This window comes from Platalea leucorodia, assembly GCF_965183815.1.
Source record: "Platalea leucorodia genome assembly, chromosome: 3".
In the NCBI taxonomy this organism is placed as follows: domain Eukaryota; kingdom Metazoa; phylum Chordata; class Aves; order Pelecaniformes; family Threskiornithidae; genus Platalea; species Platalea leucorodia.
The window spans coordinates 42,099,167-42,116,784 of NC_138825.1; the positions used below are offsets into that span (position 1 = coordinate 42,099,167).

General features: G+C 38.1%; 1 protein-coding gene across 1 annotated transcript in view; it reads right to left on the minus strand.

The window, feature by feature from the left end:
• Positions 1 to 17,618, minus strand: part of WDR64 (WD repeat domain 64) — a gene marked incomplete at both ends in the record, with an annotated part of 82,399 nt that overhangs the window by 25,780 nt on the left and 39,001 nt on the right. Inside the window, 2 exons of the mRNA XM_082305459.1 lie at positions 826 to 974; positions 3,172 to 3,298. Of these exons, the coding sequence (XP_082161585.1) occupies positions 826 to 974; positions 3,172 to 3,298 (276 nt within the window). The remainder of the gene's footprint in view (positions 1 to 825; positions 975 to 3,171; positions 3,299 to 17,618) is intronic.

Below are 17,618 nucleotides of genomic sequence, written 5' to 3' on the forward strand. Positions count from 1 at the left end.
TGAGAAAAGGCTCTACAGAAGGTCACCAAATTGGTTTCAGAACTGCTAGTCAAATAGAAGCAGATCAGACAAAAGAATAAGAAGCAAAAGAGGATGATAAAAAGTCAGGTTTTATAGTTTAGGCACACTGTATGTGCCAATGAAACTTTTCAATTTTGGTGAAGGAATTTTTTTATCTGAGAGCAGCTTCTTTTACACAGTCCTGTTTTTACAAAGTGACTTTGTTCATGTTTTATACCAATCCATAGAATGTCTAAAGTTCACTTTTATATTCTACTAAGCTGACTGGGACTCAAGCACTGCCTAAACTTTAAAGAGAAGCTTATCAGATATACCTTTTGAATTAATGAATAATGTGTAATTGTGCTTGCATGAATTGTTGATTGGATGCACAGTTTGACATCATGGCAGTTAAAATTTTCCTTTGTAGCTACTAAATAGCCAATGGACTTCCACTATTATTGCTATACTTGCAAGAATCTATTGCAGGAACAGATGAAGTGTACCTGTTCAGCCAAAGGAAATAGAATTACAACTAAATTCAGTACCTCCAAAGCCTTGCTCAATCTGCTTGGTGCTTGCAGTGCAGTTATGTCAGTGTAGGTCAGGGAAGTAGTTATCTGAGAAAAGTGATGCTGCTGAAACCAAATAGTTTATTCATCATGGCAGCCACTTACCTGGAGAATTTGAGCACAAAAATAGCCACAAAACCAATACTTTGAATAACAAACACTAATCACTTATCTAATTGCCCAGTAACTTGTTTGTAATAAAAAAAGCTGAGACTTTTCTTTTTCAGTTTAAATGGTGACAGCTTACACTCACCTTCAGTATTGACTCAGAGCAGATAGTGAGAATCTGGTGAAAAGGCCTGTTGTAAACCAGAACATTGATGCTTTTCTCATGTGTCTGTGGCACCTGTCTGGTATCTTGTATCATATGAGTTAGGGGATAGATATCAATGACAGCTGAACCTGCACAGGGTGAGAGGAGTGAGAATATATACATTTTGTATATAGTACCAGTTACTTTCCCTGGATATAAAAAGATTTTATGTAAACCATAGGGTCCATTTGAGTTGTTCTGAAGAGCATAAAGAATATTGTCCATTTCTTGAGAATATCTCTTCTCTAAACCAGAAAACATTGACACATGCTCCCCACAAAGCACCAGTTAAACAATGGCTAAGTATTTACTTGCCTTAAATGACCATCTGCCCACCTTTGAAGGGATTGATACCTTGACTCCAAATCACGAGGAGCCATAAATCCCCCAGTCCCAGAGTGGGTTGGCATGGAATGGAATGGACCCAAATAAATAAAACTTTAATTGGCAGATATATCACTAAAATAAATTCTGGTATCCGCTTTCTTCGAGATAAAGCAATTCTGTCTTCAGGCAATGGTGATGTCTTTCCAGTACCTTCCTTCATACAGCACTGCAAGTCAGAATGGTATTTTCCAGACACCTTCCAGTGCTCGCGGATCAGAAGGGTTGCAAAGACAGAGAGGCAGATGGGGACAACAAGACAAAAGAGGACAAGGTTTTTACAATGCAGACTCACAAGCCAGGCTACACATGCAGCCTCCTATTGTGGTTCCAGTATTACTATGGTTCTACCAGCAGAGGAGCAGCAGTCAGCAGTGAGTATGCAGCAAAGGACAAAATTGCCTAATACTTGGCGTAAGTCCAGGCCTAGAGGCCAGTAGCTTGGAAAAAGGCACAGAAGGAAAGCTATGGCAATATTCAGATGAAGCATGAAGGTGAGCCGTGATTTATGGATGTTAGTGAACTAATAACTGAAAATCTCCTCTGTAAAGCCAAGTACATAGCAATGAGAATTAATTTGCCCACATATAGCCTCAATCTCTTGCCCTCTTCAGGGGCAAGGAGTCATTCACTTAGCCTTTTAATGGAATTATTAACAGAGTCCAGGACCAGATTTTTACAGATATTTAGGCACTGCTCCAGTCATTGTTTATAAGGGCAAAGTTACCTCATTTTGTCAAGGATTTATCCATGTAAAATCCCTACATTACTAAACCTTGAAAATCTCACTAACTTAAATTTGAACTGAAGATCATATCTGTATCCTTTAGTGATTAAAAATCCTTAAAAACTAGACTGATTAATATTCTGGGCATTTTTTAAATAAGACCTAGAAGCTGAAGTTTCTTAAGCTTTGCAGTGCTTACCAAATGCCTAAATATAACAATTTGTGGACTCCAGTGCAATGTATATATTTAGGCTTCTAAAACAAGTTTATTGGCACAAAGATTCAGCAGAAACTACCAGGTCACTGAAAACAAAATGTTTCACATTCATCTTCTCAGATTTGACAAGCTTTGCAAGCTTTGTGCCTTGTTCCTAATCCAAGGACAGAAAAAGCTGTCTCCAAAGACAATGACCTTATTTGCCTGGTGTCTCTCAGGCCTCTATAGCCCCAGAACAGGTTCAAAGCTGTTTTTTTTCCTCTGTCTCTGGGGCAGACAAACCCTGCCAGTTTCCAGAGTCTCTGCCTTAGATACAGAAGGCTAACATCCTTAGTGACACTAGCGAAGCTCTGGTCCCTCGGAGGTTCCAGGCTCCCTGCTACAGAGTCAGGAGACAATGCCCAGAAACCTTGGGATGAGTTCCCACAATATTTCATTCCTGATCAATCAGACAGTGCATCTGTTGACACCACAGATTGTGGGGCTTGTAGCTAACTGAGTTAAATAAGGAGTTTGAAGACACTTGTGAGGGCTCCACAGAGACTATACTTTGCTGCTTTGACCTCCAAATGGGAGGAGGGTGCTAGAGGAATAGTTAGGGGAAGATCATTAGCTTAGTAGCTTTCAAGAAATAACAAGGCTACAGAGCAATATCTGTAGTTTAATTTTTCTGAGGAAGGCTCACCTTGCCTTCAGAGAAGCCTTTCTCATTTCCTCTGGTTCCTGCTATTAATTCCCATGCTGCATATTTTCACGCATATTTCTATATTGAAATTAGTACCATGTATAACAAGACCCACTTTAAAATGGTCTTAATGTGCAAATACCCCTACGTCCCAGTATTCTGTACATCTCATATACCTTATTCCTGTACTCAGCTTCAGTTGTACGTAATCATAAAGCAAATCGCATTCTAGGAGAAGGGGGACACTCTCACGCATCAACTGTAGTAACATACCGGTGATAAGTGTGCCATGATCATTGTCAAATACCATGGCAGAGGTCTCCATCTCTCCAGGACTCCCTTGATTATCATGGAAGACCTGCAGCAGTGAAAGGGTCTGTATATCCCACACTCTAAAAATCTAGAGGGAGAGAGAGGGGAGAAAATCTAGTACTGTATCGTGATTGGATTTTCAACTACTTTTTGTTTCTATGACAGTAATATTATAGTCTCCAATGAAAATCACATCCCAAAATAAGCAAGGCAAATATCAAAGGTATGTTTATACCCATTTTACTAAGGATAAAAGGCACAGAAAGGCTGAGTTTTGTAATCTTGACCTGACAAGTCCGCAGTGGAACCAGATCTCCTGAGAACTGGTTCTACTCCTTAATGACAAGATGACTCCATTGTGTCATACTTTTCAGTCACGTACAGGTAAATGCTAATAGTTTAAAAGCTTGTATTTGAACTGGAATATCAAACATTGTGCAACAGTACAAAGATAAATTTCAGAAGGTTCCAGATAAAGGAATTCCTGAAATCTTTGACTGACAGCAGATGCTGGAGCAAATCAGGATCAGAACATACTGCAGAAGGAACATTTTTATGCATATATAGTTCTTGTGCTCTGCATACGCAAATGCTACTGATCACAGTTGGGGTACTATCCTGTAAGGACCACTAGATATATCAGATATATTTGTTCTCACTTTCACTTTCAATGGAAAACACAGCACTTTCTTTAAACTCTAGAATTACTCATCAATAGTTATATGTTAGCAGCACTTATTCATCCTACCTGATCAAAAGCTGTGTTGAATTTAGTGCTATCCCATGCAAACTGCTCTTAATCCTGCAAGAAATCATGATTTAATTTCTCAGATCCCATGGCTTTTATGGTGGTGTATTTCCCTGGAAGATAATCTTACTATGCTCTCAAAAGTTATCCTGTCATCACATCTGCCTTCAATTCTTATTCAGCTGCCAAAACCGTGGTGAGTTTTATACAGGCATTTATGCAAGTTATCTGTATTCATTCAATTGTGTTATTAAAAGAGGGGGCTGCATTTTTAATTGGGATTTTAACACAAAGATACATGTTGCTACAATGCTCCCATCAATACTGGGAGTGTCGTGGGCATTGACAAAAGTCATTGAATCTTTGGATTAAATGCTCCATAAAATGTAAGTCCATAAAACACATCAGCACAAACCCAGGAAACATTCAACTGAATTTGATAACTGAGCTGCATCTCAGACAGAACTATCACATGAATAATTCTGCTTCCTGTGCTACAGTCCCTGGAGGTCTTCCTCTCTCAGCTCTTCCTTATTCTTTGTCACTCAGTTGAGATCTCAGTGGCTTTTCTTAGGTGATCTTGATGCAGTTAGTCAAATTCTAACTTCATAGTCTTGGCCAGGAAGCAGGAAGCAGCCAGCCTGCCCTGACTGGGGCTGGGCTGCTATTTCTCTAACAGAGCAATAATTTTGGGAGATCTGATGAATGAAAAAAAAAAAAAAAAAATCCTAGGGAAATCCACTACCATTACTTTGATTCATCCCAGGATCTCCTGTATGGTGACAAACGTTATGGTAAAGGTAGGCCCAAGTCCAAAGATGTCTGTAGCAGCCAGCTTGGCTGAAGATTCTTGCATTATATTCCGGAAAACCCACAGGTAAAAGCAGGTGTGTTGGTACATTAGCTTGCCTCTTGTGGAAAGACAGTCCAGCAAGCCTCTTGAAAGCCACCTGAGCATCTGTCCATAGCAGATGGGCATTGTAACAGCAAAAGAAGCAAGGGGAATTGGGACAGCAAGACTGGAAGTTCGTTTTGAAATGACTTGTTTTTCTTTCTGACTAATATATTAGGTAGCACAATGACTGACACCTTAGAAAAACTGAAAAGAGATTAGACAGAACAAAGAACATAGAGCTCTGTTTAGCACTTTCATATAATTTCATAAAAGTTTTAATGACATAAGCTACTTGCTAAGGCCATTAACAAGTTATGCCCCAGGAAATGACTTACAGCCAGTCTTGTATCAAAAGTGCTAGAAACTACTATCCGATGCGTAACTCAAATTCAGCACAGTCTGGGTGCTACTAACCTAGAAATGCTGGTGATTGGTAGAAGAAAGATGGATTAAATTATCATTAAAGAAATTTGATTTGCAAAGTAATTGCTTTTAGCTCATCTTGCCTAACACCAAGCTAGGAATCTGACAGGAAGAACTCTGAGGAAAAAACAAGAACATGACATCTGTCAGCCTCATAAAGAAAACAGCTACAATCAAATTCACTGCTGAAAACTAAGAAAATTCACTTCCATAATGTTACTTACCTTTTAGTACAAAGATCTTTGAAAACCTGGAACAGCCCTGAGAAATATTTCTCTGCAAATCTGGGATTATATAATTTTACTTCTGCAGAGTACCACTTTTATCTGTCCATTTGATCACATAAAAGCTTAAACTTTTTTTTTATATAAATGCTTCTGGAAAATTTTTTGTTTTACACCTATAAACAGAGAAAGTAAGTGGTTTCCCAAAAGACACACAGCAAATCATAGTCTGAAATATAACCCACAAGTTTTGACTCTTGCAGCTTTCCTCACCATAGCCTATTCCCTTCTTCATTTTGAAATCTATTTATTCTTCTGTTGAACAGAGCATGTGCCCATTATAATTCATAGGCAGTATGTTGTGTCCTTAAAAATGCTTTTGATAATGAGGAAGACTTCACTTGTGCATATGTTCATGTTATGAAAAGTTCATTGCAATTGCCAGGAATGATTTCTTCCAAAGATACGCGTTATACAATTAAGAATGAATGTTTGTTACTCCGGATGTTATAAAATGTTGAAGTATCTCTCTTTTTTCACTTAAAAGAGGATCTCAGCACAGAAAAAACACCATTGCTAAAAAAACCACCACACCCAAATAGAATACTGTTCACTGTTTGTAAAATAAAAATAAGGGAGACAGTAATGGATGGAAGTCATTCAGGTAGATATACAGATTTTTGGAATTTTCATCAGTAACCTGATTTTAAAGGAAGTTACAGAGGATCTAGCAAAATTCAGAAAAGGAAGGGAAGAAAAGAAACAGATACATCAATCAGTGTTTAAACAGATCACCTCTGGCACCAGAGAGAAGTTCATACATGAGTGTTTCATGATTTTAAGTAGAAAGAAAATTTCTCCTGAATATTTTGTTTGTTTCCAGGAAAACTCAAAAAGAAAAGGCTCTAAAGAACTTCTTACTGAGATTAAATTTTCTCTGAGACACTAGTGAGTCAGAAGAACCATGTCCATCATATTCCTCTGATAGACTTCTGATTACATTTCAGGAGTTTACTCGGACATGCAATTTCTAAAGCATACAAAAAGAAAGAGCCTTAAGGAGAAATAGGCAGTGAGAAGGCTTGAAAAAGGATATCCGGTTGAGTAGAACGAATGATTAAGCTGTTCATCCAGCTGACAGTAGACCAGCAAAACCAGAGACAAATATTGATGACGAAAGTCAAGTTAGGGCAATGTTGCAGGTAGACCTCCAAGCTCAATTCTGGCACAGTCACAATTAGAGCACATAAAAACAGCTGTAAGAACTGAAGATTAATCAGAAGTAGGTATCTATAGAGATACTCTAATCAGGTCAAAGGAATAAGTCATTGAACAGAAATATAATGACCTTTCCGTAAACATCACCCAGATCTGTTACAAAGTTAGTAAAATTATACAAAACAAAACTGAAGACAGACAATTCCAATAATCTCATGGACTATTCAAGTTAAATTGGTCAACAATTAAAACGTAAATTTGACAGCTTATTTTATCAAAGCAATAAGAAGAGAAAATGATTTTACAGCACAAGTGAATATGAGTAAGAGCCTCTTGCACTATTTCTTGCTGCTTGTTCAGCTATTAGTGCTGGTACTGCATTAAGAAAATGCAGTCACTTAAAGTGATAGCAAAAACGTGGACACATCATAGCATTCATAAATCTCTTCCCTTCCTTCTGTCCTTCTTCCTTTCCCAGCCCATGGGCAGGAATGAGGAGATTACATAAACCACTCTTCCACATGAGTAACTGCCACACAAGGCATCACCAGCGTGGCTGCAAGATATAATGTCACTGCTGTTCATCTGCATCAGCACACATGACCGTGCATGAATTCATGCACAAAGAGTGGCAATGAAAGGCATGCCCATTTGGAAATTAGGAGGTGACTAGGGGGAGTTGCCTTAGGACCATTTTGTTAATAGTAACTTTACTGTTCTGCTTATTTATTGAAGAACAACTCACAGCAGCCTGACAAATGCCAGACACCGCTGAAGCCCTCTGAAAACATATTCTGTACAGCAAAATGCTTCTAGACTGTGTCTTCTGAAATCACAGAATACAGACTATATTCAAGCAAACAAAACACATTAGGGAGGAGGGAGAGTGTGGAGAGAAGGAGCTGCAACTCTTTTTGTAAACAACTTCTTTCCTTCTTCCCGCTGTTTCCACCTTACAGGAAAAGATGAGCTATACTTACAGCAACATCATATCTACAACACTGGCTCACATTAAATGTGTATATTTGCATAAATAAACACTTCTCTCTCAAGCATCACCTTCCTTCAAGCCCTAAAACTCAGAACATCATAGAAGAAAGCCTGAACTGTGTTTTCCATCTTGTCTAAAGCCTGTGTTTTATGAGCATATAAAAACAGCAACACCCCTCTCTTCTATTTTTCTTAATACACACACACAGACAGACAAAGAGCAAAAGATTCATCTTACTAACTAAAATGGGAACAGCAGAGGGAGACAGAAAAAAGATGGGAAATAGGGCAAGACAAAATTGGCAAATAAATATTTGACTGACATGCTCTCAGTACAATAAAGTTCAAGCTCAGGAACACTTATGTCCTGTTGGGTTGTTATGAGGAGGCCACTGTGGAAACATGTTTTGACTTTGGAAGAAGTGAATCCTCTTCTATACCTTTCCGTCTGTAATTAACTGAGATAAGAAAAGGACTAAAGAAGTCCACAATTTGCTGACACCTTCTCGCCCCCTGACAAAAGATAATCCCTTCAAATTACTGCTACTTAAGAATAAGAAAGTGACCTTAAAACACTGCTCTAAAGAAAATATCTGAACAACTCTCAAGAGAAAACAGTAACTTCCTTTTAGTGCTTCCAAACCCTCACATCCTTACTTTCTGTAAGTTAAGGAAAATTTGTTTTTTGAAAAAGACAGACAGCTTTCCTCAGTTTTACAGAATGGTGATGCTGCAAGTCTTTAAAACAACTTATGAAAAAAACCCTTGTGCAGGAAAATCCAAAATCCAAGCACTCTTGGGGCAGAAAGAAGTTGCACTAGCCACAGCATTCGCTGTAGGCATAGACAGGAAGAGTAAGCAACAATTAAACCTGATTTTCTGCTGAAGTGCTGAGTTTATCTGCCCCTATTTGCTACACTGTTCAACTGTTTCACAGGGTCATTGAAGTGAAAAAATTTACAAATTCATACAGAACATCTGAGCCCTCAAAGACAAAAATCACCAGGCATGAAGGAGAGGTCAAACTGCAGTTTTTCTTGCCATGTTATTTAACAGAGCAAGTTATCTGCAGAGAGTGCTGTTGTGTGTTTTGTGATCCCTGAAGGTGATCTTGCAAAGTACTACAACTCCCTGTAGTTATTAGAAGACTTAAGAACAAATTGATGTCAATGGGATTACTTGTGAGGCTAAGGCAAGGAGGATTTAGCTCTAAGCACATTAATGCAATGTGGTGCAGCAGATGGTACTATAACTAGTGCCTTATTGAGACAGTAATTTGGTGAAGTTCAAAATTGTGAACATTTCAAATCACTTCCTCAAATAGTATCATTAACCTGGTAATATATACGGTTACTTTCCTTTTCGCAAACATGGAGGAATGCTGGAAAGAAATCAAACTGGGTTATATGCAATAGAGAGTCTAATTGTATAGTAATGACCCTACTGGATATTTACTGAGAGCTATGCAGTGACTGAGAGCGTGTAAAGGCTCTGTATGTCTGTCTCTGTACTGTGTGCTCGGTGTGCTGGCAATAGACCTGCCTGACCCCTAATACAAAGATGAAATAACCCTCAACACTTCTGGAGAACAGTTTCAGTGGACATTTAGATGGTGTGTGGGTCAGAAACAGGAGGCTAGAGGTGTAGTACAGAGGTGACTGCCCATGAACACCTAGATCAGAAGAGCTCAAAAACCAGTCAGGTTCCTCCTATCAATCTTCAGCCAATCTTAGAATGATGCTCTCACCTTAGACAGAGTGTTTGAAGTAATTTTCAGGTATACAACACTTCATTTACATTTTTAAGATCTCCTTTTTCTTTATTCCTCCATAGAAAAATAAGCAACCAGAAAACCACAGGTCTGGAAATTTATTTTTAATATAGCTTAAATCCTAGATCTGTTTTCTGGTAGAAGAACTATAGAAATCAGCACAGACTGAATTTAGATTTCACTCTGTTTTCGTCTGCAGCAAATACGGATTATTTAATACTTTAACCAAAAAATACTTGCCCAGAAACAGAACGTCTAATGGATCATTTCCTTTGTGTATGCTGAGAATACATGAGGACAATCCATTCATGAAGGAAATTTGTGCATTCTTAGAGATACTAAGAAACAAAACATCATTTTGCAAAGATAAAACCATAGCTAGGACAGATATTTTCCTCAAACAGTCCAGCTGCATGCTGGTTGTAAGCATACATGTATGTTAGGCACCATGTAAGTCTAAGAACTAGAGAAAGAAAAATGTAAGTATGAGCCAAAAAAGTACATTTAAAATTAGTTCTAATCCCTTTTACTTTTTCACAGAATCACAGAATGGCTGAGGTTGGAAGGGACCTCTGGAGGTCAATTTGTCTAATTCCACTGTTCAAGTGGAGTCACCTAGAGCCAGTTGCCAGGAACATGTCCAGACGGCTTTTGAATGTCTCCAAGGATGGAGACTTCACAGCCTCTCTGGACAACTTGTGCCAGTGCTCAGTCTCCCTCACAGTAAAAGAAGTATTTCCTGATGTTCAGACGGAACCTCCTGTGTTTCAGTTTTCATTGCCTCTGGCCCTGTCACTGCCACCACTGAAAAGAGCCTGGCTCCATCTTCTTTACACCCTCCCTTCTGATATTTATATACATTGATGAGATCCCCCTTGAATCTTCTCTTCTGTAGGCTAATTTTGTAGGGGTTTTTTGCAGACTACCCAAGAGACAAAGTAATTTGAATAATGGAAAATGGGACAGGAAATAACAGAAAATTGGGTAAGTTACATGAAAAGTCCAAAGAAGAATATTCAATGTCCTTGAAGGATTATGCAATATGAGAGGAGAATAAAATTCTTAGTATCTGGGAGGAGCAAATAAACCAAAGAGAATAAAAGCACAGCAGCAAGGGAAGGATTAACTTTGACTTTCAAAGCAGTATACAAAAAATGTATCTGATATAGATGTGGCCACATAACTTCTGTGAAGGATGACTGGAGCAGATTTCCCAAATGCCTCTTTTTCAAATTATCTAGGTTAAATTTAATATTGTTGATATACAGTACATTTCAGTAACAGCCATGATTAGCAATGGTTTGACATAAATTAGACATTGTGCTTCCAGCTCAGCTGCTCTTGTTTTTCGGGAAGAGAAATTACTGTATTATAAATATATCCTTAAACCGATGTCGTGTGCTTTCAAAATAGGTTAGATAAACATCCACACTAACCTACACAGGCATTGATACAATCACCTGCTGAGTTCCAGACAGGCAAAAGACATTTATGACTTCCCACTGAGATATCGCACAGCCAGTTTGCCATTAAGCAGATCTGGACGGAGAGGACTAGAGACTGATAACATTAAGGTTGGAGTAAATTTGCAAAAGTCAGAAAATACAAAAATTGATAAAATATCTTACCTCTCTTTATTCTCCCTGAAACACTAAAAATCTGTCCTTGGGTTCTGTAAGAATAAAACTAACATATATATAACAGAGTTAATTTAGTATGGGCAAATTTCAGCAAGGAAGTGTTTACGTGCTTGTGTCAAGCTGGCTGCATCAGATTTTGAAGAAATTATGAATGGAATGAAACTCTGCCATGCCCCAGAATGTTGATGCATGAAATCACCCTCTTTATTGCTTTACTCTCCTGCCACGTGTAAATGTGTGCATTGCTCTTTCGGTATTAGATGCCAAAAATGAAACTACTTTTAAAGAGAAAGAGGCCAAAGAACATTCCCTTCACTGATTTAAAACAAAGGTTTTGTGTTGTTTACAAGCGATACTGTACAGTGGTATAAAGGCTGGGAATATACTCCTTACCCTGGCCCTACCCTATCAAAAAAACCCTGAGATTGTTTTTATGAATTGAAGCCTGCCGGCTCAAATTTTGCCCACCTGGCTCACTTATGTGGTCTAATTCAGCGAAACCCACCACTGGAAGTGTTCTAGTAAAATCAATGGAACAACTGATGTAGCAAATTTTGGCTTACTGACTTCCGTTGACAACTCAAGTAGGCAAGACATGAAGTTGTAGCCTCCACCATTCTAGCTGTGAATCCCCACTCCGCACTAAGTGATAGAGAGCAGCTGTCACTGCTTCACAGCCTTTCAGTACCAGGGCTATGCAGTCTGGCCTCGTCTCTGCCATTGGCCTTAATCTTCTTGTTTCCGCAGAGCTTTATGAGTGTAAGATCACCTTTCAGATAATGACCTGCTTCCTGCCACACCTCCAGGTTTAGTAGCCCGTGTCCCTGTGAGTGTTTTTTTTTTCCTCGATGCTTCCTGAATGCATTCAAAGAGTTCTATAATATGAAAAAATGAAGTAATAAATGTTTCAGGCTGCAGGATGAGAATAAGAATGGGCAAAATAACTATAGAGGGGAAGGGGCAATGAAGGGCTGAGTGACATGAAGGAGAGGAAAAAAATAAACACAGCAGAGATTTCCTATGCAGTGTTCATCTATCTAGGCTGGAGTGTCAGGTCAGTTTTCCATTATTTCTGTACCCCACAGATGATTGCTCTCATATTACCATACACTCTGTAGAACTAATTCTTCAGCTAATTGGGCCCATTTTAAAAAAAGGCTAGCAATTTCTATTAAATTGCATATTGGTATTTGTAGAAAAATGCTGTAGTGCCAATGTAGTAACCAGGCAGATCAAGTACCTTTATACGGGACAGTCTTGCCTTGCCGGGCTTGAAACGTCCAACTCCTGTCATGGTTCAGTGTCTATATCTAGTGTATCCTGAAGCATCCGAGGATGCTGCTTAGCTGTAATTCCAAGTCCAAAGACAGCACTTTTTAAAGGACTTACATATTTTACCAACATTTCTTTTCAATAAAAAAGATATTGCTTCAGTGCTTGAATAAGTCATATTATTTTACTTTGTACTCCCTCAGACCTAAGAGAAAAAGCGTAAAACAGGTGTAGCAATGGGAAATATATCACTCATTCCTCTTTTTATAACTCCCAAATGATACATATCAATGAAATTACAGCCATAAATCAAGAGAATAGGCTGTTGCAGCCATTTCGGAAAAAAATGTTTCCTGAAAACAGGGTTAGTGGCTTCTGCAGAATAATTCCAGTCAGAGAGTTATATACATTTGTATTTACAGTTAAATATATACACTTTCACTTTCATGCCAATAACCTAATCTATGACTGCAATGTGCTGACACTTTAGCAAAGAGTCCACATATTATGTGAAAACCTGAGTCTGTGTTTTGGTGCAATGACACAAAGGACAAGTTAATACCTTCAGACAAATTTAACAGTATTTCCTTTTTGGAAATATTTTCAACAAAAACATAAGTCAAGTTAGACACACTGTAAGTATAGTTGTGATGAATGTGGTTCCTGTTGGTCTGTGGTATATAATTTAACACAGAGAATAGTTTCTGTTTGTCGGAAATCTCAACACAAGATTTGGATCATGTTCCTATGATTAGGAACAAATAGATCACATCGATGTTTCAGATCTCCTAGTAAATTCACTTAACTGGACAACTGAAGAAAAAGACATGGCTGTGGACTACAACTGTAATTGCACCTATGCACACTGTTACGTTTAAGGTCTTCACAACCTGGAAGATCAGGAACAGATTTATTTCCAGGAATGTTATATTCTGAAGCAAGTCCAGCAGCACAGAATTATGACAATCCCTGCCTATGCCCTCCCCTCTTCCTCAGTGTCACTACTATGGAAATACACATTCATATGACTAAAGGACATACAGAAATTATTTACAAATCGATGGCTCTGCCTAATTTGTAGATATTCTTATGTTAAAAAAACAAGAAAGTAAGTTTAACTTTTGTGATAAGAGAATTATATATATATATATATATTTTAATAGCTGCCTGACAGCAGTTTACTAATAATTTTTTCCATCAAGAAATCCTTATAATATTGGAGCAAAGTGCTCACGTGCTGAACTAGTTTAAGGAATCTTCATTTTCTTAAATGGAACCATCATTTGAATTCAGATTCCAAAATAGTTTCTTAATTGTTGTCATAATAATAAGTTTGTTTTATTATTACTGGCTCAGGGCAATCTGTTTTCAGTTAAGTTAAATATCACAGAAAGTTTCTTCAGTGTTTTCCAGAAAGCTGTATTGCACACTGGCCAAAATGCCCCACTGTAAATAAAGAAGTCTGCTCAAAACAGTTCACATGAATTCCAAGTTTCAGTGCAATGTGTCCTGGGCTTGTCTGCCACCAAATACAGTACTGATTTTTGACACCCAAGTTGAGTGTGCTCTCTCTGCAGATCTATTGAGGTCTACAACAACAAAAAACAAACAAACAAACAAAAAACCCCAAAAACCAAAAAACCAACCAAAGTGCTGCAAGAAGACAGCACTGCTCAGGCAGCAGATGTTTCCCACGCTGACAAGCAGAACTGATCTAGGGAAGAATAAGGAAAACCTTTGATATTATTTGTCTTTCACTGGATGTATTTGACTGATGCTCGTTTTACATCATCTCATGATGAAAGACATGAGAGCTAGTGACTAATTCACTACTGGCAGTGCCTATTTTTCTCCTTGCAAACCAAGAAGCCATGCATATACATTTCAGATTTTGGCACCAGCACTCCTTTTAGAAGAGACTGTAGAAAGATCCAGACTTACCTCCAGCTGTCTATGGATTAGATTGCATACCACCACTTTGACCGGTTAAGAATGAAGGAGAGCCAAAATGATCTTGTTTCTTGAAGAATATCTATATCAAGATCATCCAGATTACTTTAATTTTATTGTAGTAGAGACATACTTCTGAATTTTATACTTAGTTTGCAGCACTAGATATATAATTAGTATTTCCTTTAAGATTACCTTATATACAGGGGAACTGACGGAAACAAGACTAATCGATTTCAAATGTGTGAGCCTCAGATTTTTTTTGTTTTACCACAGGCAGTGCTGAGAGCACAATGTCTGTAGCTAGCCTCGACCAGAGTACTCAAGTCAAGTGCCACAATGGTACATGTAGATTTTACCGTTATGTCTGAACTGTACAGTACACTGAAACAATAGTGTGCTGCAGTTCACCCCAGAGTCCCTGCTCCCTGATAATCTGGATGGGAACCTGGACAAAGAGTGCTGTGAATCTCTGTTTTGTTCGTTTCAGTGGAGATGACTGTGCTGGGATGTAGGGTGCAAGAGAATGGTGTACACATTGGTCCTTATGCTAACGCTAAGTGGGGATGCAGCCAAGTTTTGCACCAGGATGAGAGAGCTGGACAGAATTCTTGAAATTCACAGTTTAGACACAGCCTGAAATTATGAGCTACCATAATGAAGGCTGTGGTGCATAAGAATCTGATTTAAAGAAAATAATCCACATCATAGTACTCGCATTTTAGTTTTCAGCAAAGTAATGTCAACACAGAGTGTAGCAAGGCCTATGTTAAAATAATTGCCAGTCAAATTCTCCAGCTCATTCAGGAGACGGATTGCACATTTATCATAATAAATAAAAGATAAACTATACTCTGTGGAATGAATGTAACTAACTCATGTAGTTCCTGCAGTATTTTTAATCGTTGTTTATGTGATTACTAATTTACAGAATTAGAGATTTTCAGCTTGTGTATCATTTAGTGGGACTGAGCATGGGTTCACTGCAAATAGAGATTAGTCTTCTACTTAGAAAGATGGGGTTTTTAAGTAGACTGTCTGAGACAGTAAGCCTCTTTATACTGTGATCTGCATTTACTAAGGGCTGCCTAAACCTAACACTTTCAGAGCTCTGCTCCACCCTTTTCTTCCCTCCCTCTGTCCCTCCCTCCTTCCTTCTCCTACCACATGCACATGGGACTTCTCTGTAGACACAAGTGACCTGCTGAGTAATCTGCACTTTCAGAATCATCTGTCTAACACACAAAGTTAAGTCATGTGAGCAGGCTTGGGCAGTGTCAGAAGAGGTCAACTGAAATCCAGTCAGACCATCCAGCAACAGACGAAAAGCAAGTAGAACAGTCATCTAAAATAAAGCACATGCATCTTAAAAATAACTTGAATCCAACAAGCATTGTGTAGGTCTAATTGATCCTTGGCATATTCAACAACTGGACTTCCAGATAACCAGACTGCCTTTTTTTTTTTTAAATATTGCAAGTCATCACAGATCAAAAAGATTAAACAACTGTTGTGTAGTCATATTTCATAATAAAACCACTAAAAGTCATGGAACTGAAATTAAAAGCAGACTTCAGAAGCAAAAATTGCAGCTACAGAAAACACCTGAAATACTTGCAGTGATCAAACCAATTGCTTGCACACAGTGCAAATAAAACATACACTAAAAGGCCTTACACCAAAAAGGCAGCAATGTACTTCCTCATTTAAGTTATGTCACTGGGATGATCTCCCTCAGTGCATAATACTGACCCTTATGTTAAAAATCTTTCACTTATTTCTATTTACAATTTTTGACATATGGTTAAAGAGAAGGTCTTAAAAATGAGCATAATACAAAATAGTTTATTTATGTCAGCTTTCCTAAACTTCTTGGATAATTTCAATATTGCCTTTAATCTAGCATGCAGTTACCAGTAAGTTACTAGTTCTGAAGAACGCTTGCACTTCAGTAACAAAGGCAACCCTTTTCCTTTTTGAAGTTTTACTTTTTGATTTCAGGTCTGCACGATCATACTGTTCTCTTCACAGAGACATATGTTTTGTATCCTGGCCATTGTGTTGCGTGGGATGTTTCTTTTGATGCTTGCTTAACACACTGATGCTTCCCTCCCCTTCTCCTGGGCTCCACTCTGTTTTCTATGCTCTGGGATATTAAGACTGTTAGAGCTAATAACCCTGTAAACTATCTCTTCCACTGTAATACAAATCCCCTGTGATGTCTATTTTTTTGCACTACTGCTGTGAAACCATGATGTAGATTGGTTTACTTTTACATTTCTGTATAAAAGACAGCATACATTAATTTTCTATAGTACGGAACTAAGGCTAATACCATCAACTGAATCCCCCAGTACTCTTGTAAAAGATATGTAACATTTGTGGTATCTTTAAAACCATTCACCAGAGTTTTTGAACCCCCTAACTCAGTCATTACTTCTTCAGACTGCAAACCTTTGCTGCAGCACAAGTCTGAAACCAAAAGCCAATGTGATTCCTTAGTTTTGAACTCTGTGCTATAAATAATTATATATTGGCTGTGGAGATATTCTTGTGAGTACATTTGTGTATGGCTTTTCAGTCTTAAAAGTCCTTTGAAGTCAAATGAGGGCAAAGCAAGGTAGTAAAATTCTTTGTTTAAATCCTTGTTTTAAAACCTTTTTAAACTTCGTTAATATAGAAAGTTAATAGTGCGTACAAAATGTACCAAAGAAAACTGACTACCAAAAGACTGACTATTTGATTTTCTTAAATACAGTCAGAGAGAATATGCTTTCTAGCTTTCTGCCTCCATGGATATTAGTCCCCGGGAATGTAGCTCAAATATAATATCTTAAAAGCCATCTATCCAACATTAACTCTTGTTGTTCTTCATAAAGTAATATGCAACAGATCATAGGAAATTACGTGTTACTGTTCTAGGCAGTGAGAGCTGGAAGTTAAGTGCAATATATGCAATCTAACCCAAACAAGAAAACGGTTTGGGATTTTTTTTCTCTAAAAGGCTCCTAAATATATTTTACAGGAATACTCCCTATTCCCACTGTCCAGCCCTTCTCATTGTCTGACCCATGAGCCAGCAACAAAGGCAAGGACTTTTAACATATTACCCTAATCTCAAAACATTTTAAGAATTTCTTTTAAAAGATATAATCTATCTCTTTAGCAATTAAAGTCTCTGCTTGCAGCAGAAAAGATGTGGGATGCCCACTGGATCCACTGAGCCCACAGTACTGAACATCATCAGCATGTGTCTGCTTACAAGGGAAGTGATGGA